Raw genomic sequence first — 24,391 nt, 5'->3', positions numbered from 1 at the left:
AAATCTGCCATTATAAGACTCTCTGATTTACTGGCCCACTCTATTTCCCTGTACAGTTTCTTATTATACTCATCAGAGTCATTAGGCCTATAGCACACTCCTACTCTCAATTTTGATCTCCTAATGCTTATGTCACACCAAACTGACTCAACACTGCACTGTCCAGCGATGTCGACTGGCTTCACTTCCTTGGTTTTTATGTGTTTCCTAACTAATAGCATAACCCCTCCCCCCTTCCTATCCTGTTTATCCTTTCTGTAGACGTTGTACTCCCCAAATTCCAGTTCTGCATCCCTTATATCTGTGTAACACCACGTCTCTGATATCCCAACAATATCTGCCTTTGATGTTTTGAGCAATACCTCAAATTCATCAAATTTGTTTACTAAACTCCTAGCATTGGTGTACACGCAAATATACCTGCACCTGTTTCTATTCTTAGCTACCCTAACACAACCCATGTGTTTACTTGTACCGCAATGGCTCCCAGCAGTCTCTGAAATATCATGCATCTTGTTTTTCAGGCTTCTGCTCATTCTAATAGAAGCAGTGCAAGAATCTCTTTCACCTCTGCCAGTGGCTACTGTCAATCTACTGGTCTTTGTCTACCCCCAAGCTAGCAGTTTTCCGACCCACCTAACACTGCCTTGATAGCATCAGCAAATATTCTTGCACCCTTTCTATTTAAGTGTATCCCATCCCTGTAGAAGCAATCTCTCCTGTTAACAAGTACAGTCCAGGCTGAAAAAAATTCTACTCCTTGAGCTTTGCACAATCTTTCCAGGGCCGAATTGATCGACAAGGCTCTCATCATATACTCCCTCCTATTGTGTCTGGGCAGAATTGCAATGCCATAGTTTTTGCCATTGGGAATATATCTTGTTGCGTATTATTTGCCTGTAGTCTGTATAGGGGACTAACAGGCAACGATTATTAGTGGGAGCTGCTGATTTCACTGCAATGTCAGCCAAATCATTTCCCCTTATCCCAATGTGGCTAAGAATCCAGCAGAAGTGGATATCAAACTTGTATTCATGAAGAGAATGTATCTTCTGCTGAACCCGACAGAGAAGAGAGTTGTGTCTCAAAGATAATAAAGCCTGTAATACAGTCAAAGAGTCAGAATATATTATTGACCTTTGGCATTGACAAGTTCGAAAGTGATCCAAGGCTTACTCTATAGCATGCAGCTCTGCAGTGTATATGCTGGATTCAGGAAGAATCTGCTGGGATATTATTGTGTCCGGAAAGACAACGGCAGATCCTACGCACAATTCAGACTTTGAGCCGTCTGTGTAAATGGGCAGGAAGTTGGAGTGCTCAGCTCGGTGTGCAGAATAGAGCTGCTGGTAGACAGATGATGGAGTCTCAGACTTTACCCATTTCTTAAGGAAAAAGTTGCACGATGGGGTATGAGCATGCCAGGGTGGAAGAGTTTCTTTTGGTGTTTGTGCAACCTTGTCTACCCTGATGCTAAACTCTCTGAGTAGCTCTTGGACACGAATACCAAAAAGGTCGGTTCGCAGTCTGATGGATATGCTCCAGTAGCGATACGGATAGCCGGATGGTGGACAGGGTCCAGCCATCAAAGGACAGTGTCTCTGGCTGAGGAGTATACCTGGGCCCCCGTAGTCTAATTTAGATCATACAAGTGCACAATAAATACATAGTAGGGTGCACCTGTCTGCTCCCCAACACGTAGAGGAGAGAGAGCAAAGAATATTTAGTCCCCTCACGCACTTTGTACAAAGTTGATGAATGTGTTCCAGAAAGGTCAACTTTTTATCAAACACAAGTCCCAAGAATTTTGTGTCTGACATTACTGGAATAGCATTTTGTCCGAGCCTTAATTCAGGCTCAGGATGAAGATTACACTTACGACAAAAGTGTACGCAAACAGTCTTCTCCGGCGAGAACCTGAAGCCATTAGCAAGTGCCCAGGAATTAAGGCGATTGATGGCTTGTTGCAGTTGTCTTTCAATAACCCTCATGTTGTATGACTGACAAAATATGCTAAAGTCATCAACATAGAGGGCACTGTTTACAGTTGGAGAAAGTTGTTCTGTGATGGAATTTACTTTGATGGCGAAAAGTGTGACACTTAAAACTGATCCTTGCGGTACTCCCTCCTCTTGGCTAAAGGAACGAGAGAGAGGATCCCACACGAACTTGGAAAGATCGATTGGTTAAAAAGTTTTTAATAAAAATGGGGAGATGCCCACTAAGACCAAGACTATGCAAATCTTTTAAGATGCCAAATCTCCAAGTTGTGTCATACGCTTTCTCCATGTCAAAGAACACAGACACCAAATGTTCACATTTTAGGAAAGCATCCCAGATTGATGTTTCCAATCTAATTAAGTGATCAAGAGTTGATCCGTTTTTTCGGAAGCCGCACTGGATGCTGGAGAGAAGATCATTCGATTATAAATACCACATTAACCGAAAATTAACCATTCTCTCCAGGATTTTGCACAGACAGCTAGTCAGAGCTATAGGACGGTAACTAGTAGGTAGTTTAGGATCCTTTCCTGGTTTTGCAAAGGCAAGCACAAGTGCCATGCGCCAGGAATCCGGAAATTGCTCTTTTATATAGATTCTGTTATACAGAACAAGCAGGCGATCCATAGATGTAGGTGACAGATGTTTAAGCATTTCATAATGGATGCCATCTGGTCCAACAGCACTTGCCTTGGAATGGTAGAGAGCTCTTTTTAGTTCCTGCAGAGTGAAAGGCACGTTGTAGGGAAAAAGGCCTTTCGATGTTAAATTTAGTGCCTCTTTTTCTCTTTTATGTTTCAGGACCAAGAACTCTGGGGAATAGGATGATATCCCAGAGATGCTTGAAAAAGTTTCCCCAAGAGCTTTGGCTATTGCAGTGAGCTCTGCAATAGTGCATCCATTATAGTCTAGGATCGATGAAGGGTGAGATGTATATTTTCTCTTCATTTTTCGGATTTTATCCCAGACTACCTCAGAGTTGGTAGACTGCTTAATAGATGATGTAAAACAGATCCATGATTCCTTTTGACTCTGACGGCGAATGTAGCGTGCTTTGGCTCATGAACGCTTGAAGGCTATTAGATTGACAGTGGTAGGATATCGGCGGAATATCCCCCACGCTTTGTTTTGAGCCTTTTTTGCTGCTGTGCATTGTGAATTCCACCAAGGTTTGGGAAATGGTGGAAACAGGGAAGATGTTTTTGGAACAGCATTTGCAGCTGCTTGGACAATAATGTCTGTGATGTACGTTACTACATCATTGATAGGCTTCTGACTGACGGTACTGAGGTCAAAATTTGCCTGATGTTGGAAGGCAGTCCAGTCAGCCTGATCAATCTTCCACCGTGGTAACCTGAAAGGAAGACATGATCTCCCACTGTGTAACGAGGTTATCACAGGGAAGTGATCACTTCCATATGGGTTCTCCTCCACTTCCCAAGTGAGTGAAGGGAGTAGAGAAGGGGAGTAGATAGAGAGATCAACGGCAGAAAAAGTACAGGTAGGCATGTGGAAGAAGGTGTTTGTTCCAGTATTTAGAAGGGAAAGGTCATTGTCATTTAGCATATGCTCTATGACTCGTCCCCTTCCACTGATGTTAGCACCACCTCACAGGGTAGTACGTCCATTAAAATCCCCGAGAAGTAAGAAAGGGGGAGGCAACTGCGTTACAAGATCATCAAGGTCTTCCTGGGAGATGTCAGAGTCCCAGGTGGCAAATAAATAGAGCACACAGTTAATAAAAATCCCACTGTAAGGCAAATTGCAACAGCCTCTACGCTGGTTGTAACTAGCAAGGGCTGAACTGGGGTCTGGTTGCCCACAAGGATAGCTACTCCTCCATGAGCAGGACCATCTGCAATTCTATCCTTACGAAAAATTGTAATGTTATGCATGGTGTGATCATCATTTGCCTTTAGATAAGTCTCCTGTAAGCAAAAGCAAACTGGCTCATGCTTTTGCAGGAGGGCCTTGATGTCATCAGTATTTCGCCAGAATCCACGGCAATTCCATTTTAGGAATTTAGCCATTATTTTGGCTTGGTGGGTCCATCAGGCAGCTTCCGAGGTGCTGAGGGCTTACTTTTGTCAGTCTTGGATTTATCTTTTTTGGGGAAGAATGGAAGCTGTCCCGTGTCCATTTCTTCCTTCCTCCGCAAAAGTTCCAAGACTGATTCATCCGGTACCTCCTTATTCTCTACATCCATTGTTTCTGGTATCACAGGTGACTCTTCTGAACTTTTTGGCTTTTCTTTACCACTTGGTTTTGGTAGTGGTGGAGCACTAAGAGGTACGGATATAGGAGTGGCAGCCGATTTTGTTTTTTTGGTGGGCTTTTGTGAACTCAATAAATAGCATGCAATCAGAGTGAATGACTCTCTTGGTGGTACAGCCATCTCAGTTTGTGTCCCGATAGTGCACTTAGCAGAAACCTTCTGGGCATATGAAGGTTTCCCGCTATTTATTGGTTGGATACGTTTTCTGGCCTCTGGTTAGGAGATATTCAGCTCTGTTTTCAGTTTTTGGATTTCTTTTTCATCCTTCCACCGCTGGCATGCTCTAGAGTAGACGGGGTGCTCTCCTTGGCAGTTGACGCAGGTTGGTTTTGGAGCTGAACATTCCTTGCTCCCGTAGTCTTTAACACCACATCGAGCACAGGCAGGGTTACCACGACAAGATGTTTGTGAGTGGCCATATTTTTGGCATCTAAAACACCGCAGTGGGTTTGGGATATAAATCCTCACTGGGCAGTTTAGATAGCCTGCCTTGATGGAACTTGGAGGCCGTGGGGTGTTAAACGTGAGGATAAGAACTCGGGTAGGGATGAGATTCCCATCCTTCCGTATCGATATTCTCTTGACAGCTGTCACTCCTTGGTCTTTTAATTCAGAGCAGATCTCTTCTTCAGAAACACGAAGAAGGTCCCACTCTGATATAACACCTCGTGAAGAATTCAGAGTTTTGTGGGGGGTTACGGTGATAGGTATTCCCCCTATGGATGTAGAGTTCAAGATTTTTTCAGCTTGTTTTGTGCTGGAAGCTTCAACCAAAAGGTCGCCAGAATGCAGTCGTTTAACGGATTTTGGTGAACCTGCCAACCCTTCTAATCCTTTCTGGATAAAGAAGAGTGACATCTTTCCAATTGACTGTTCTCCGGTGGAATGGTTTGTTTGTTGTTGGGTTTTATTGGCGCATTAGTGACTAAGGCTATAATGCGCCCCGGTGGAATGGAGAATGAGGAAAAGCGGTGTCACTGATGGTGGTGGTGTATCCTCAGTCCTGGCTCTTTTTGCAGAGGTGTTTTCTATGTCATCGTCTTGATTAGGTAGGGGCCTTGTTGGGGCCCCAGAAGAAGAAGGATTTAAATTACTCATAGGAGTAAGATGAAAATTTCAGATGCCCTAAGTACCTCACCCACCACGGAGCCCTACGAGGGGATGCCCACTCGTGAACTAGCAGATACTGCGTACACGAATGGGACACCAAGTTAGCTTAGAGACACCATACCTACGTTTCCAATAAGCCTTGATCCCATCCCAGGACCAAAGGGAGGGAGACTTATTGGAACGCAGTTGACCCTAGCAGTAAGAACCACCTGCCGATTGATCCCAGTTGGGCCGGTCCGGGACCACCCATCTTGTCGAAGCAGGGGCCAAAGTGGTGTATTAAGGCTGGGCCCCTCAACCACCAGGATCCTCCTTTCTGAATTCCATGGGTCACGGCGCACGGCTGCACATGCTGGATTCCAAAGATGCAACCCTGGAACCAAGGTATGGGCGTTAGATCCCAGTGATGCTAATCTGGATGCCCAGCAGCATCACTGGGAGGTCCCCTCATCGCGTACAGGTGACCACGTCGAGGGGAATTAGTTCCTGAAGTAAACATAGCAACATGCAATATATATCCAGTAGTTTTAGAATTAAAGAATGTATCTTTGTACTCTATAATTAATTTAGAACACGGGAGAAGTTTGTTAGGTAATAGGATTGTCTGTTGCTACTTGTGGGCAAAATTAGTGACTCACTGATAAATAGCAATAGGGAACTGAATAGTTTTTCAGTCATGTGGTTCTTATATGAACAAACTGACAACTTTCAGAAAGCTGGAGATCAGGCATTTGTAAGCAGGAGGGAAATAGGAAGCTCTTGGACCAAAACAGGCAAAAAAGGGACATTTTATAGAAAACAGCAGGGGTGCTTCTCTTAAAAAAAAAAAAAAAAAAAAAAAGGAGGAAGACAGGAGGGTTTTTTTTGAAATCACAGGAGCTTTTTGGAGTCCACACTGTAAAAAAAAATAATAAATCAACTGCAGCCATTATCAACCCACTGCAGGATGGAAGCTTCCTCAATCTGCCATGCTGGTCCAGTGCGGTTGGCAGATCGACCATATTTAGCAGTCGAGGGCTTAAACCCCAGTCTACTCAAAGAGCGGGTGCTACTGCACTCCCAACCACTCTTTTTCATTGGCATAATATATATTTTATATTAAAATAGCAATAAGACTGTTTAGCAGTACAATATACTTTTAAACATTCAGCTTACCTAACATTTTCTGTTGATGGATTTTTTCTTAGTTATATTATTAGACATGAACTGATTTTAACTGCTTCAACAAAGATATTGTTGCAGACTTTGTCCTCTTCACAAATGTTGAGTAAAAGTTTTGTCCATAACAATGGCCCCCACTGTCTATAATTGGTTGTCAGGAGCATTTCCAAAGCTTCACCAGAAAGAGAAAATCTGAACAGAGTTTTTGCTTTTCTAACCTGACAGAACATTCTCTCACACTCAGCACTGCTATAAGGAATTTAACCACGGAGCTCATATCTGGTGAGTATGGGCTTGGCACACCCAGGGTCCTGAGCTAGATATCATCAAACTTCTCTTTCTTGGTGATTCCTTTCTACTCTCTCTCTCTCAGGGTAACTCGAGAAATTTTTTTTTTTTTGGCTGGTGTAGCATAAACCTCAGGCTTCCTTGCACCATATGGCTAATAATAATAATAATAATAAATAATAAATGTTAAAATTCTGACTTGGGATAGTCTGTTATATTTCAAGCTTCCCTGTGCACTTGTCAATTTTCCAATCAAGGAACAATATGTCAATTTGTTCTTCTTTTATAGCATCTGGGTTCTCACATTGAAAAATGGCAGAAATTATGTAGCAAAACATTACTACTTCATCCATCTCTTAAGCAACACCAAAAAGTACTGAAAATCTGCCCACAAAAAATTTCAAATTAGAAATGATGCATTGGCAATTGATCAAATTTGTGATGACTCAGCACTTATAAGAACATCATTTTGTAACTACATGGCTGCATGTGCACCATGTAGTCATGAGAAGCCATAAAGTACTTTCTCACTGAGCAAATGAACAGAATCTTCTCTTGTTTTAGCCTCTACATGGCCTTGGCGGTAGAAATGCCAATGACTAAGTTAGAATAAACCCTTATTCCTAGTCTGCTATGTCCAAAATCATAGAATGTCCAAAATCATAGAAATTTTTCCAATCCACCTAACACTGCCTCAATAGTATCAGAAAATATTCTTGGTGCCATTCCACCTATCCTTTTAGCACAATATACTTCCTGTTTGCCCCAACAACAACTAGCTCCTGTGAGACCAGTGCATTCTGCCTTGGGGGTTGCCACCATGTTGCCTGATGATAAAATGCAAGCTGTGGCAGCTGAGATCTTGATACCTCCCCATATGAAATTCTTCAAAGGCATCCACCCTGTTCTTCAAGCTCTCATAAAGGCCCATAACAATGCCAAATTGGTGCCTAATATCCTCACACTATTTACATCGAGCACACACACAAAGACATCCCTCTTGGCAATATCATGTCTTGTTCCAGATAGATTCACATCATCAAACAAGCCATACATTCAAAAGGTTGGAACTCAGAGGAAAACTGCCCCCCTCAATTCTTTCCAAAATCACGGCCCTCCTGCAAGCTTGAGACCTTTGCTTTGCTGCTCCAGTTTGAGGCATGATTTTCGTTCAAATTAGTAGGAGTAGTAGTAGTAATGGCAAATGATGCAAGAATGATACATTGTTCAAATCCTTTATCTTAAATCCTTATCTTACACACGATTTTAATTATTTTAAAGATTGATGTAATGTTTAGTCAATAATCTGATGGCATTAATCTGATCTGGGATTCTTTTTCTACTTGTCCTGCAATTCCATTCAAACTACTTGCAATGAATGTATTCATAACAAGTAGTTATAGTGAATAGAAACAGCTTAAAAAGAATGATAATTAAAAAAATGGTATGGATTATGGGACAAGGGGCACTGCCTGTGCTGATGTAAAAGCTTGCTTTCTTGCCTCATTTGCCACTATTAATACTTTCTGCATTAAATACTTTAAGAGCATCATAAATTTGTACTCCAGAGATGTCCACAGCTGCCATCATCTGGATTAAGAAAACAATGGCAAAATTTATAAAGAAATGTAATATAATCCAGTTCTTCCTTTTCACAAGATAGTGCTACAAATTTATGAACTTATACGTAAAACAGATAAAGAACTTAGAACTGAATTTATAACTCACGTTTCCCTAATAAATCTATTAGAATTTTTTCATACTGGCGCTGAGAGAGATTTGGAGGAAGGTTGCCCACAAAAAGAGCAACATTAGAACTAGATACATTTTCCTTTTTCTGTAAATAGAACCTGGTCATTTCCTTTTGCCTAATGGATTCCTAAAATAATAAAAAATATAAAAAAAAAGCCAAGTGATTTGCATCTTTTACCTCTGGTAACCTTTTCATTAAAAATATAATAAACACTAAGCTCATTTCTAGACATTATATAACAATGAATACAGCAATTCAACAATATTCTTGACAAACTGCTTGCAATTTATTTTAAATTTCATTTTATGTTACTTTATTTTTATTTCAAATTTAAAAGAACATGTGACATAATAACAAACATTAATATGCAGATTAAAGGAACTGGTTAAAGAAATTAAAGAAACTGGAAAAGTTGGCAATGACATACAAACCTATTGGAAAAAAAAAAAAGAGGGCATCCCACAAAAAGATGGATCAAACTGTTCTTTGAAGAGATTTAATGGTACAGGCTTCATAAGCCTAAAATCCACTAAGTACAAGAAGAAGAAGAAACTGGTGCTGAGAGTTTATATTAGATTTGAAAATATCGATGTTTACTACCTTACTGTATTTAGTAACTGCCAAAGGTTGTCTTGATTTAGTTCCATAAAACTACATTAAATAAACTTAGACAGAAACATGAAGTATGCTAATAACATTCTGTATTTAATTAAATAAATTGGCATTTATAACATAATTAAAGATTGTTAATAATTCAATGCCCTGACAAGCATATCATCAAGAAGAGTGAGACATGAAATATAATAAGTGAATTAGACAATACAGAATGATCTCTCACAGAACAATCCCATAACTACCAACTTTCAGTAGCCAGAATCCAGAAAGCTTTCTTAATTATTTAAGTGAGTTCAAGGAACACACACGGACCATGAGTTTTCTGATAGCAGCCCTATATAGATTGAGTTTCTACATGGTGTTTTGAAATTTTGTAAAAATGAAAACTTTGTACATACATGCTTTTAAATATAAATTTGATTTGGCTGCCCAAAATTGGAGTGAAATTGTCAGAAATAAAGTAAAAATTTTAAAAATCTTTAAAAAGTTCATTCAAAATTTGAAAAAATATATACAGTGAAACTTCCCTTTAACGGACAGCCATGGGGAACGAAAATGTGTCCGTTAGAGAGAAGTGTCCGCTAACAAGAAGTCTGAGGGAGGAAAAAAAAAGAAAGAAAAATCGTTAAACGTTTAATGTAAAATTAAATTAAAATATATACAGATTTTGAACAATATTTTTGTAAATAATATACAATTACATACACAAGAGATAAAGAAAAATCGTTAAACATTTAATGTAAAATTAAATTAAATTATATACAGATTTTGCACAATATTTTTGTAAATAATATACATACAATTGTGCTATGCATATTATGACTTTATCTTAAGAAAAATACATACAGTAATCACTTATTTTCTTCTGCATCTTCTTCCGGCTGATAATTTTGTTTTCAACATTTGTTTGGAGTGAAGAAACCATCGAAAGTCCTTCAGTATCTTCTCCAGCGGCGAAAAACATTTTTAAACGATTGATTTGTATGAGCGCTTCTTCTGTTTTCATCGGTGGTTTGTCGTTAATATGTTCTTCGACAGAATGACCTCCTTCCATTTCTTCATCCTCATGAGGAACTTCTTGAAATATATCAATGATAATGTCGTTTATATCTAGAGCACCATCTTCTGTAGTGAGGTTCGAGTCTATATCTTTGTAGCCAGGGTCACTTGTAGCGGAAGTATCGTACATCATCAATAGATGTTGAAGTTCTTGTTCTTCTTGGTACTCCACATTGCTGTTCACAACTTCAATTTTTGCGTTTGAGAAGCCAGACTTTACAAAACAGTTCACGACAGTTTGTTTTCTAATTGTGTTTACTGAAGAGGAAATCCATTGAATTGCATCTAGGATGCTGATTTTCTTTGCAAGGTCACTCGCACATGTTACATCGTTCATGTTTCCAATGAGATGTCTTAAAACGCGTTTTCTGTAGTGAAGTTTAAAATTTTTTATTATCCCTTGATCCAAGGGCTGACACTGTGCAGATTTGTTTGGTGGCAGAAAAACGATTTGAATGTTAGACAATTCAATGTGCGGGTGAGATGCAGCATTATCCATGAAAAGAATAATTTTTCTGTTTTGACGAATCATGTTTTGGTTAAAGTGACTTATCCATTCGCTCATGATATCTCGTGTCATCCACGCTTTTTTATTAGACTTCCAGTCAACATTCAAAAGATTCAACTTTATGCCCTTGAAACAACGAGGATTTTGTGGTTTTCCTATAACAAGAGGTTGTTCAAAGTCTCCCAGCATATTTGTACACAATAGTACAGTCAAGCGTTCCTTAGAAATTTTTCCGCCCTGGCACTTTTCGTTTTTTAGACTCATTGTTTTTTCAGGAAGAGCTTTAAAAAACAACCCTGTCTCGTCACAGTTGTAAATATCTTTAGCTTCAAAATCACGACATAAATCTTCCAATTGGACAGTCCACTCTGTTACAACCCCAGTATCAACAGATCCACCTTCACCACTTCCGATTTTCCAAGAAATTTTATGCCGAGTTTTGAACTTTTTTGTCTAGCCATCCCACAGAAGCTTTGAACTCATTTACTCCCATAGATTTCGCAACCTCCAAAGCCTTTTCCCTAATAATAGGCCCATTAATGGGAATTTTTTTAGCACGTTCACGACAAAACCACTCATACGTAACATTGTCAATTTGAAGTCCAACAGTTTTCGGGAATGATTTTTGAACCTGATCATTTCCGTGTTGCCAAAATTGTTTGAGCAGTTCATTTTTTTTTCTTTAGGATGTCGCTTACCTGCGTCTTCCTGATTTTGAATTTTGCAGCGAGATTGCGAACACTATTTTTTTGCCGATCATACGCATTAATGAGTTCGACTTTATCTTTTAAAGTTAAACGTTTACGAGAAGACATTGTGCACTTCACATGACACTGAATAAAACTGAAAACTGAAACGACGAAAGGCCGACCATATTCCCCCCTCCCTGCACACACCGAATTCATCAGAAGTTTTACACATACCTTAAAATTCTTGAAAAAGGATTTAGAACCGTGACGTAAACCTTGATAAAATTCAGAGAATCGGAAATAGAAAATAAACACACGATTGAGGCAATACGTGGAAGAAACGTTCCTAGAAAAAGGGCCGTAGGCTCGCCCGCTGTCCGTTATGGAGGGATCAAATTAAGTGCTAATCTAAACGAAACAGTGCAGATTGCCTGTCCGTGTCCGTTACAGAGAATGTCCGCTAGACAGAATCTGCAAACACGTTAAAACCAATAGAGGTGAGTTGGGGAATTTGAAAATGTCCGTTGTAGAGAGAGATGTCCGTTAGGAGAAGTTTCACTGTATATAAAATATGTAAAAAAAAAAACCCAGCTCATAGTTTTTTGTGCAATAATCTCTTTTAGATCACTTGATATGATTTCAGAGAATTTCATCCCTGTAAGCCCATCTCAAACAATAACTGACAGGAGTGAACCCCCCAATTTTAAAAGCTATTTTCACAATACCATTTACTATAAACTGTATCTACAATTACTTAGGAATACAAATAAGAGATGGCAGCACTTACTGGAACAATTCATGTCAATTTATATATACTCCTCAGGTCCACACAACAAAAACAAATACAGTGGATCCTGGCTTTACGATATTAATCTGTTCCAGAGATGCCACTGTATTGTGAAAATATTGTAATGTGAACCCAATAACACATCAATATTTGCTAATTCCTTCCAAGACCTCAGAAGTTAAAATTTTCGCTATATAACTAAGTTCTCTCTAAAAGGTGATTTTTATAATGGAAATTGTACATATGTATTAAAACTAATATATTGATTAAAGCACAACACAAAAAATAACTTCAATTAAAGGATGCAAAAACAAAAAACGTGGCCAACATGTTTACAAATGCTGCAATTGGCCGAGAGGAAGGACAACGTGGTTCAGTCGGAGACAATCACAAGCCCATCTCACGTAAAGTGAAATAACTAGGCGCCAGTTAACATGATCACTGGTTAGTGGAATCAGCTGCTTTAATTTCAAAAAACAATTCAAATCATTAAAATCCACAACACTTTCATTGTTATCATATGTTCTGTTATAAGAATCAATTTTGAACACATTTGTGATATCATAAACCAATCATAAACCAATAAAAACAATTTTAAGGTCAGTATCATAAACCAATAAAAACAATTTTCACTTTCCGATTTATTGGGCTTTTCTGTTAGTGCAATCTATTATAAACGGGTAGTATTCAATCTTATTGCATTTGATAATACAAGTAGCTGGAATTCTGTGGGGTTTTACGTTATTATGGTGAAATGTGTTTCCCCTTCCACGAAATCTTCAATCATACAAAAAACATAAATAAATTTTCAGAATCTTCTCTTCATTCCTATTTTTTAAGTTTCGTAAACTTGTTACTCCATATCTCACTAGTTCATATCGTGTTGGTTGCAATTTGTGCATGCCATGTTCTTTGTTATTGATTGTTTATATTTTACACTATTTTAAATTTTACAACCCATCCCCTCCCAAAAATGTTAATGAACAGAAATATCAACTAGTTAGTATGTATAATATTAACTAGTTAGTATGTATATTGCAGTACATATTTAGCTATGTATATTAGTGTAAATTTATTTTTATTTTGCTAACTCGTCGAAAATATTCTTCCGATTTTCACGTATCATTAAATTGTTAATTCGTCCACTGATTTATTTAAATTCATTTCATTCTTTCTTCGAAATTAATTTAATTTCATTCTTTCTTCGAAATTAATTAAATTTAATTTCATTTCATTCTTGCTTCGAAATTTATTTCCTTATACATTCCCTTTTTACGCTTGTTGATACTTTTTATCTCTGCCTCTGTAGGGTCAGCCACAGGATATGTGTTAGCTATTATACTCTGTATTTCGAAGAATTATTTGTTAAATTCTTAAACTTTGTAATTTACCGTGTACTGAGTATATCTTGTGTTCGAAACAGAGGCCTTGCTTTGTTGCTGCATTTCCCTTGGTTTTGGCGACTGACTCCTGAAAAAAAATGCCAAAATCTTTGTAATTGTAGCACTAAGTACTATTCACATAACATAATTCATAATATTTTCTTTACAGGTACTTATTTCCATTTTTTTCTATGGTTTTGAAAGCTGCTTCCTCAGACTAGATTATACCCCATACTCCCCGTCTATGTTCATTATCTATATATATATATATATATATATACAGTGGCAGACAAAAAAAAAACAGCATCACCTTAAAAAAAAGTAACATTTGTAATGAAACATATAAGATATTGTTTGATTACAGCTTTTTTGTTTGTCACAAAGTAAAGTTATTGCATTAGATAATGCTGCTTAGAGGGGAACAGGTATCCTGTGTGTTATCAGACACTCAGCCTAAAACACTGATGGATCCAATATCTCTCTATTACAGAAGATTTAGGAGAAGTCCGGTTGGCCTGCCTCCCTAAAATCCACTCATGCACACCTTCTCGATGGTAAGCCCTGTTACGTCACTTAGGTGGCAACGAACGTGTAGAGTGGTTCTCTTCAAGACGCCTGGTCAGCGTGAAGAGGAAAAGACCAAACCCTCCAGCAATGAGAGCACAACAATACAAATGGCCCTCAGTCCCCAGCAGCTTTCACCCTCCCTCTTACGGCAGCGAGAGGATCAGAGTGGAAGCAGAGGGTGCTAAGAATCTCTGGGTACGACCAGGCTGCCATGTACGGAAATTGAACTTGGCCTGTTATAACGTACGATCACTCATCGGTGAAGACAGGATATTAGAGCTGGAAAAGGAATTAGAAAATGTGAATTGGAATATCATCGGTTTGGCTGAAACAAGAAGAAGAAATGAATCACTTATAAGTTTATCAAGTGGAAATCTGCTGTACACCAATGGAAACAGTGAAAGGAGTGAAGGTGGAGTTGTGTTTCTGGTCCATAAAGATTTTAAAAACAACATTTTGGAATTCAAAAGTACATCACCAATGGTGTCAAGACTAATATTCAAGATTTCTAAGAGGTACAAGCTAAAGATTATAATGATCTATGCACCAACATCGAGCCATGATGATGAAGAGGTTGAAGAAATGTACACTGAAATTGAGAGTCTTCTAATGAGCAGAAAACCCACTACACTATTATTATGGGGGACTTCAATGCTAAGGTTGGAAAAAGGCAAAACAGCACAGAAAGAGGAACTATAGGAAATTTTGGAATTGGTGAAAGAAATAAGAGGTGAAAGACTTGTGGAATTTGCAGAATCTCAAGGACTGTCAGTAATGAACACTTTTTTCAAGAAAAGGGTGAACAGAAAGTGGACATGGAAGAGTCCAAATGGATTAACAACTAATGAAATCGACTTCATCCTCACTAACAGAAGATATATTGTGAATGATGTTACCGTCCTGAATAAGGTAAATGTTGGAAGTGATCACAGAATGGTAAGATGTACACTTGATATAGATGTAGGAAAGGAAAGGAAAAAACTGACTCGAGTAAATAATACAAAGGTCTTTGAAATAACAGAAGAGGAGAAAAAGCAGTATGTACTGGAACTTAAGAACAAGTTTGAGCTTCTGCAGACTGCTCAGGACCAAGATATCGACGAGGAATATTACAACTTTCTGAAAGTGATAAAGCCCAAGAAACCTATAGGGAAACAGAAATCCAAAGAAGAAAAAATTAGTCAAGAAACACTTGTCATGATGAACCGAAGACGACAAATGAAGAGCAAGAAAAACACTGACAGGGAGAAAATTGAGTATACTGAGTTATGCAAAGCCATTAGAAAGAGACTCAGAGAGGACATAAGAAGATATAACACAAGAAAAGTAGAACAAGCATTAAGGGAAAACAAAGGATTTAAATCAGCAGCCATGAGCAGTAATACAGAAAGACAAATGATACTGAAACTGAAGAATAGCGATGGTGTACTTATAAACAGCAGAGAAGGCATAATTCAAATAGCAGAAGACTACTATAGAGAATTATACAAGGAGCGAGGGAGGGAATGATACCAGCAGTGGGGAACATGGATTGCAAAGTAGCAACACATACAACATACCCGATATTCTTCCTGATGAGGTAGAACATGCATTGAAGAAAATGAAGAATCGGAAAGCCCCAGGGGAAGATGAAGTTACTGTAGAGTTGTTAAAATTGGGAGGAAGAGACATAACACAAAAACTGGCAAGGCTCTTCACAAAGTGCATTAGAAAAGGTGTGATGCCTAAGCAGTGGAATAATGCAATCATAGTTTTGCTGCATAAGAAAGGAGATAAATCAGAAATTGGAAATTATAGACCAATTAGCTTGTTATCCCATATCTACAAGTTGTTCACAAGGGTCATTACTAACAGATTAGAAAGAATACTTGATGAGAATCAACCGAAAGAGCAAGCTGGCTTTAGGTCAGAATTCTCAACTATGGATCACCTTCACATAATATCACAGCTAATGGAGAAAGCAAATGAATATAAAACACTATTATGCCTGGCATTTGTGGATTATGAAAAGGCATTTGACTCCATACAGCATAAGGCAATGTTTCGGGCACTGGAAAGACAAGGCATAGATACTCCATATATTATGATTTTGAAGAAAATATATGAGAGTGCTACATCCTTTATTAGACTAGACAAAGACAGTGGCAAATTTAAAATCGAGAAAGGAGTTCGACAAGGAGACACAATATCTCCGAAGCTGTTTACTGCTGCCCTTGAGGAAGCTTTCAGAAGATTAGACTGGTCGCAGAAAGGAGTCAATGTGAATGGAGAGTACCTAAACCATTTACGATTTGCAGATGACATTGTGGTCATAAGCCACGATCCCAAAGAATTGGAGGAAAATCTTAATCAGTTATGCACAGTTAGTAAGGATTTTGGACTAAAGATGAATATGGCTAAAACAAAAGTAATGATGAACAAGTATGCCACAGAAAGGGAAATAATGATTGAAGGAGCAGTAATTGAAAAGGTGCAGTCATATACTTATCTGGGACAAGTTATTAGCTGTAATAATGATAAATGGCTGGTAGTCAAGAGAAGAATAAATTTTGGATGGATAGCATTCAGGAAATATAGTCACATACTGAAGAGTAATATCCCAGTTTGTCTGAAAAGTAAAATAATGAACCAATGTATACTCCCCACCATGACTTATGGAAGTGAAACTTGGGCACTCACCAAAAGAATGGAAGAGAAGCTAAGAACTACACAGCGAAGAATGGAACGAATTATATTGGGAATCAGACTGTTAGATAAGAAGAGAAACACATGGATTAGGCAGCAAACTCAAGTAAAGGACATTCTTATCAAAACTAAAGAACTAAAATGGTCTTGGGCAGGACACATAGCTCGAAGACATGATGACAGATGGACTAAGAAAATAACAGAATGGTACCCAAGAGGAGCTAGAAGAAAACCTGGAAGACAAAGGTGGAGATGGATAGATGAAATTCATGAGTTTCTGAGTAGTAAATGGATGGCCAGTGCTCAAAACAGAAGGAACTGGAAAGTTGCTGGAGAGGCCTTCATCCTGCAGTGGATTGAAAATGGCTGATGATGATGAATGCTGCTATTGCATGAGACAGTAATTGCAAGGTACTGCTTCAGCCGTTTCTATAAATACAGTGTTTGAAGGGTATAGACACTCATTAGTATCCTGTTTTGCAGAGGTAAGCTTGGCTCCATATGTTCAGTTGACACCAAGAAAAAAAAAGTGTAGCTGTTGCTCTGTGTCAGGAAGGGCTTTCTACATGTGCTATTGCTGATAAAATAGGTTTCCACCAGTCCACAGTATCCCAGGGTTCTGAAATTAAAGTGTGATTTGCAGTAGCATTAGTAGAGGCATTTGATGCAAGAAAGCAAGCTTATGCAACATCAGCCAAAAAAAAATAAATAAATAAAAATAAATAAAAAATAAATAAAAAATAACCACTTCCACTTCACCTCTCTGTTCATTCGAAATACCTGTCTAGCTGAGCCTTAAACTTATTTAGGCTATCAACTTCCACGACAAGGGATGGAAGTCTATTCCACCAACCAACCACCCGCTGGCTATAGGCAAATTTCCTCACATCTATCCTACATCTGTCTTTCCTCAATTTGAATTTATGCCCTCTCAGGTGATTATTCTGAGCAAGAGGAAGAATCCCATCAGCATTGAGCATGCTCAAACCATTCAAGGCTTTATACACCTCTATCAGATCACCTCGCCGCTGCCTAGTGTCCAGACATTGTAATTTGCAAAACTTAAGCCTTTCTTCATAAGAGCACCCCTTTGTTCCATTCACTAATCTTGTTGCCCTTCTCTGTACACGTTCCATCATCTATACATCCTTCTTGAAATGAGGCCTCCAGACCTGTATACAGTACTCTAGGTGTGATCTGACCATTGCCTTATACAAGGAAATAATCACCTCCTTAACCCTGCTAGAAAAATTCCTATATATCATCGACAATACACCATGAGCTACTCTTGCAGCCCGTCTGCACTGCTCAGAAAACTTCATATCTGCCTGCACAAGCAACCCCAGGTCCCTTTCATTCTCTACCACTGTCAGTGTAGTACCACAGAGTTGATACGTTGCTCTGGGGTTGCTGTTTCCCATATGTAGTACTTTACATTTGTCAATGTTAAACTTCATTTGCCACCTCTCAGCCCATCTGCTCAACCTTTCCAGATCCTGTTGCAGTAGCATAGTGTCAGTAGTGTCCTTGACAACCCTGCCAACCTTCGTATCGTCTGCAAACTTGGCCATTAAGCTTGATATACCATCATCAATATCATTTATAAATACAGAAAACAATAAAGGACCCAATACTGAACCCTGAGGGACTCCACTAATAACATTAGTCCACGATGAGCAGTGTCCATTGATTACCACTCTCTGTCTTGTCTAGATGATCCTGCAGTGCTTCTTTAACCAGTGCCTCCATTAATTTTACAGGAACAGAAGTTAAACTAACAGGTCTATAATTATTTGTGTCACCCTTTGATCCTGCTTTGTGAATTGGGGTCATATTTGCACATCTCCAGTCCATGGGTATTTCGCCTGAGTCCAAGGAAGCTCTCATAATTATGGCTAAGGGTTTGCTTACTTCCTTTGCTGCCTCCTTTAATATAACTGGATAGATCCCATCCACCCCAGGTGCTTTTCTTGTATTTATCTTCAACAGTTTCTCCTCCACTTTACTCTCAGTTATTACAAGATTCTCTAGCTTACTGCCAGAGTTGAATACACCTCTGGCATTCCCCTCGCTGAAAAACTCCAATGTGTGAATGTCGATGCAAAATATTCATTCAGTTTGTTAGCTACCTGAGCAGGACCATCAACAGTTGACCCATCGATATCAAGTGGACCAATCTGATTCATCCCCTTCCTTCTAAAGTTTACATAAGTAAAGAACTCTTTGCTGTTTTTCTTTGCATCCCTTGCCAAAGATTTCTCGTAATCTGTCTTCGCCTGCCTAACCTCCTTTGTAACTTGGTTACAGATCAACTTGTATCTATCATAGGCTTCTGTGTCACGTGTTAATTTGTATGTATCCCATGCATTTTTCTTCTCTGCCATATGTCTCATTAGTTCATCTGACATCCACTTAGGCCTAAACCTTGAACAATATTTCTTAGTTGGTATGTAAAGCCTAGTAGCTTCCAAGATAAGTTCTTTGAATGCTTCCCATTTTGAATTTGCTGTTGGTAACATCATCAGTTGGTCCCACTGTATAGAATTTAAATACTGTCTCAGTCCATCATAGTCGCCTTTACGAAAGCAATAACCCTTCCCTTTACCCCTAATGGTAGTTACCTCTTTGAGTAAATCCCACTTCAGCACACTGTGATCACTGCCACATAGTGGTTCATTTACCTGCAGATTCTTAATGCATGAAGAATCACTACTGATAATCAAATCAAGAGTATTACTTCCTCTAGTTGCCTCCCGAGCATGCTGATGTAGAAAACAATCGTCCAATAAATCCACAAAAGCCTTGCTAGTGTGTGAGTGACCAGCCCCCAAATTCCAGTCAATATCTGGGAAATTAAAATCTCCCATTATAAGACTCTCTGATTTACTGGCCCACTCTATTTCCCCGTACAGTTTCTTATTATACTCATCAGAGTCATTAGGCCTATAGCACACTCCTACTCTCAATTTTGATCTCCCAATGCTTATGTCACACCAAACTGACTCAACACTGCACTGTCCAGCAACGTCGACTGGCTTCACTTCCTTGGATTTTATGTATTTCTTAACTAATAGAAGTACTAATAGTGATACCAGTGATGTGAAGAGAAAACTTGGATCAGGCCATAAGAGAGTGACCCAAGATCGATATTTGAAATTGCCATGCCTTTCTAATTGCCATGCTAGTGCTTCTAATCTAAAACTGGACATTGAGATGGCCTCTGGTATAGAAACAAGTGCATGAACTATCCAAAGATGGCTTTTGAAATGTGGTCTGCATTCATATTGGCCCCAAGAAATGAGGAGAAACGACTTGCTTGGGCTAAAATGCATGTTTCATGGATAAAAGAGCAATGGGACACCATCATCTTTTCTGACAAATCGAAAGTCAACCTGCATGGCTTGGATGGGAAATGATATGTCAGAAGACGAAAATCGGTGGCATGCCATCCTGACTGCATAATACCGACTGTAAAGTTCCCTGCCAGTGAGATGATCTGGGGATGCATAACAAGTAAAGTGGTGGGGCAAAGTAAGTTTATTAACAGAACGGTGAATGCAGAAACCCACACTGCTATTTTGGAGGAGTGCCCGAAACCTGTTATTAGGGATCACCACACAGATGTCCAAAACGACATTTTTCAATAGGACTCAACACTTGCCACACAGCAAAATTGGTAAGTTTGATTCTATTTAGATTTAATGATGAGTGTCTTGTTGTCTCACAAGGCTTAAAACATGTTTACACTAATGTTTCGACACGTTTTTCTCCCTTAAGTTGAGTCATACCTCAGAAATGTTGGTATTACAGTGTTGGGCCAGTCCAACACTGAAATGAAACATTACAGTGTTGGACTGGCCCTGCAACAGTACAGATTTGAACTCTAGTGAAAGTTGTTGGTACATAATGTCATCTAAAATTGCTCAGAAGGAGCCAACAAGTAAGATTCAGCTGCAGGAGAGCATTGTAAGGATGTGGTACCACGAAATTGATACCACACCCTTATTTTGCTGATTTACAGTACATATTATATTGCCATTTCAGTTTGTACACATAAATGCAATAAAATGAATGTTTGGTTGCCATGATTGCCATTTGCATGATTTCTCATATTTTCATTAATTACGCAATTTACCCTCTGGGAAGATATTTATGGTAATTAGGTATATCAGGTGGAGTCTTTTTATTGGATTTCATTCACAGAGATATATATCCCATCTAACCAATGTATTTCAAACATTTCTGCAACCCACAATGCAGCACAAATCACATTATTTGCAAAATCACACATGAAGTTTTTTGTATATCACTGTGCGCACACGCACACACACACGAGAAAAGATTAATACATATCTTTCAGTTGGAAATTAATAGAAATTAATAAGTATTTTAATTTTAATTTGTCCAATTATGTAATATTAGCAACTGAACATTTGTTTGGGTTTTGAGACTTTTTCCCCCTCTTTCTCTCTCCCCATCAGGAGAAAGAAATCCCTATAAATATAAATACACTCAATGTCCTACCATTGACGTGCACACATCTGCTTATTTACAAATAAGCTTTATTTACAGGAAACTAATAGTATATGCTGAAATCTTTAGGACAGCCCCTAGTCTCTGTGGAACACTCTCTACCAGTTTTTTGTAAATGTCCTCAAATATTTTCTGCCACTTGGTCTTCAAAACAATGCCTAGTTTAGCTCTGTTTTTTTGGGCAGTCTCTACATAGATGCACCAAATGATATGATTAATTCCCAAAGGTTCTCAACCAGTGTGCTACAAAACTGTTCTTACTGTGCCACAAAAAGAAACTCACAAAGAAAAATAGCAAAAATGTACTCCAATGCACTATAACCTGTTTGTCAGAAATTACTGCCAGCCAGGTATAATAGAGAAGTTATAACATGGAGATGGATGGCTTGTATGTATGGTCCCAACATGAGTCTGGGGAATTTTCCACTGGAATTCTCCTTTGGTAGCATTGGTTATGATTTGTTTATAACCTCTTTCTAGCTGTTACCTTGCTTTCAATTTACTGTGCCATAATGCTTCAGCATTTCTAACCTCAAGAGATCAGCACTGGAAAGAAATAGTGATTAAGGCAGGAATTCTGTAGACAGTGTGACATCCATTAGGAAACACCTAAACTAAGTCTACACAGCCCAATGGTGCCTGTATATAATTATTACAATGGGCATTACATTGTAATACTTTCTCTATGGTGCCAGCTGTCTGAGAGCAAGTGCTATCTAGCAACTTTTAGCATTAGCATTAGTAGAGGCATTTGATGCAAGAAAGCAAGCTTATGCAGCATCAGCCAAAAAAAAAAAAAAAAACACTTCCACTTCACCCCTCTGTTCGTTCCAAATACCTGTCCAGCTGAGCCTTAAACTTATTTAGGCTATCAACCTCCACCACAAGGGATGGAAGTCTGTTCCACCAACCAACCACCCACTGGCTAAAGGCAAATTTCCTCACGTCTATCCTACATCTGTCTTTCCTCAATTTGAATTTATGCCCTCTCAGGTGATTTTTCTGAGCTAGAGGAAGAATCCCATCAGCATTGAGCATGCTCAAACCATTCAAGGCTTTATACACCTCTATGAGATCACCTCGCTGGTTCCTAGTCTCCAGACATTGTAATTTGCAAAACTTAAGCCTTTCTTCGTAAGAGCACCCCTTTGTTCCATTCACTAATCTTGTTGCCCTTCTCTGTACTCGTTCCAGCAGCTCTACATCCTTCTTGAAATGAGGCCTCCAGACCTGTATACAGTACTCTAGGTGTGGCCTGACCATTGCCTTATACAATGGAATAATCACCTCCTTATCCCTGCTGGAAAAATTCCTGTATATCATTGACAATACACCATGAGCTACTCGTGCAGCCCGTCTGCACTGCTCAGAGAACTTCATATCTGCCTGCACAACCACCCCCAAGTCCCTTTCATTCTCTACCACTGTCAGTGTAGTACCACAGAGTTTATACGTTGCTCTGGGGTTGCTGTTTCCCATGTGTAGTACTTTACATTTGTCAATGTTAAACTTTGCCACCTCTCAGCCCATCTGCTCAACCTTTCCAGGTCCTGTTGCAGCAGTATAGTGTCAGTAGTGTCCTTGACAACCCTGCCAACCTTTGTATCATCTGCAAACTTGGACATTAAGCTTGATATACCATCATCAATATCATTTATAAATACAGAAAACAACAATGGACCCAACACTGAACCCTGAGGGACTCCACTAATAACATTAGTCCACGATGAGCAGTGTCCATTGATTACCACTCTCTGTCTTCTCCCCCTCAACCACCCCTTTATCCATAGCAGCAATTTGCCTCCAATGTCACACTGCTCCAATTTGTGTAGCAGTCTTCCATGTGCAACAGTATCAAAAGCCTTTCTAAGATCCAAGTATATAATATCAAAGTTATTCCCTGCATCCAGTTCTTTTGTGACTGCATCATAATATCCAATCAAGTTGGTCAGGCAAGACTTCCCCTTAACAAAACCATGCTGTGTCTGAGCTATAACTGAAGTCTTGTCTAAATGATCCTGCAGTGCTTCTTTAACCAGTGCCTCCATTAATTTTCCTGGAACAGAAGTTAAGCTCACAGGTCTATAATTACTTGTGTCAGCCTTTGATCCTCCTTTGTGAATTGGGGTCACATTTGCACATTTCCAGTCTATGGGTACCTCCCCTGAGTCCAAGGAAGCTCTCATAATTATGGCTAAGGGTTTGCTTACTTCCTTTGCTGCCTCCTTTAATATAACTGGATAGATCCCATCCACCCCGGGTGCCTTTCTTGTGTTTATCTTCAACAGTTTCTCCTCCACTTTACTCCCAGTTATTTCAAGATTCTGTAGCTTACTGCTAGAGTTGAATACACCTCTGGCATTCCCCTTGCTGAATAACTCCTCATGTGTGAATGTCAATGCATAATATTCATTTAGTTTGTTAGCTACCTGAGCAGGATCATCAACAGTTGACCCATCAATATCAAGTGGACCAATCTGATTCATCCCCTTCCTTCTAGAGTTAACATAAGTAAAGAACTCTTTGCTGTTTTTCTTTGCATCCCTTGCCACGGATTTCTCGTAATCTGCCTTTGTCTGCCTTTGCCTGCGTAATCTGTCTTTGCCTCCTTTGTAACTTGGTTGCATATCAACTTGTATCTATCATAGGCTTCTGTGTCATGTGTTAATTTGTAAGTATCCCATGCATTTTTCTTCTCTGCCATATGCCTCATTAGTTCATCTGACATCCATTTTGGCCTAAACCTTGAACAATATTTCTTAGTTGGTATGTAAAGCCTAGTAGCTTCCAAGATAAGTTCTTTGAATGCTTCCCATTTTGAATTTGCTGTTGGTAACATCATCAGTTGGTCCCACTGTATAGAATTTAAATACTGTCTCAGTCCATCGTAGTCGCCTTTACGGAAGCAATAACCCTTCCCTTTACCCCTAATGGTAGTTACCTCTTTGAGTAAATCCCACTTCAGCACACTGTGATCA

General features: G+C 39.0%; 1 protein-coding gene across 1 annotated transcript in view; it reads right to left on the bottom strand.

Moving 5' to 3' along the window:
• Positions 1-24,391, bottom strand: part of LOC150077761 (diacylglycerol kinase theta-like) — a 517,440-nt gene that overhangs the window by 90,933 nt on the left and 402,116 nt on the right. The window contains exon 13 of the mRNA XM_090385344.1: positions 8,564-8,714. Coding sequence (XP_090241470.1) covers positions 8,564-8,714 — 151 coding nt within the window. The remainder of the gene's footprint in view (positions 1-8,563; positions 8,715-24,391) is intronic.

Source organism: Mastigoproctus giganteus, chromosome 11 (genome assembly GCF_048544385.1).
Source record: "Mastigoproctus giganteus isolate SK-2022 chromosome 11, ASM4854438v1, whole genome shotgun sequence".
NCBI lineage: Eukaryota > Metazoa > Arthropoda > Arachnida > Uropygi > Thelyphonidae > Mastigoproctus > Mastigoproctus giganteus.
Note: the sequence above shows the minus strand (reverse complement) of the source record. Positions and strands in the feature narration are given on the sequence as shown.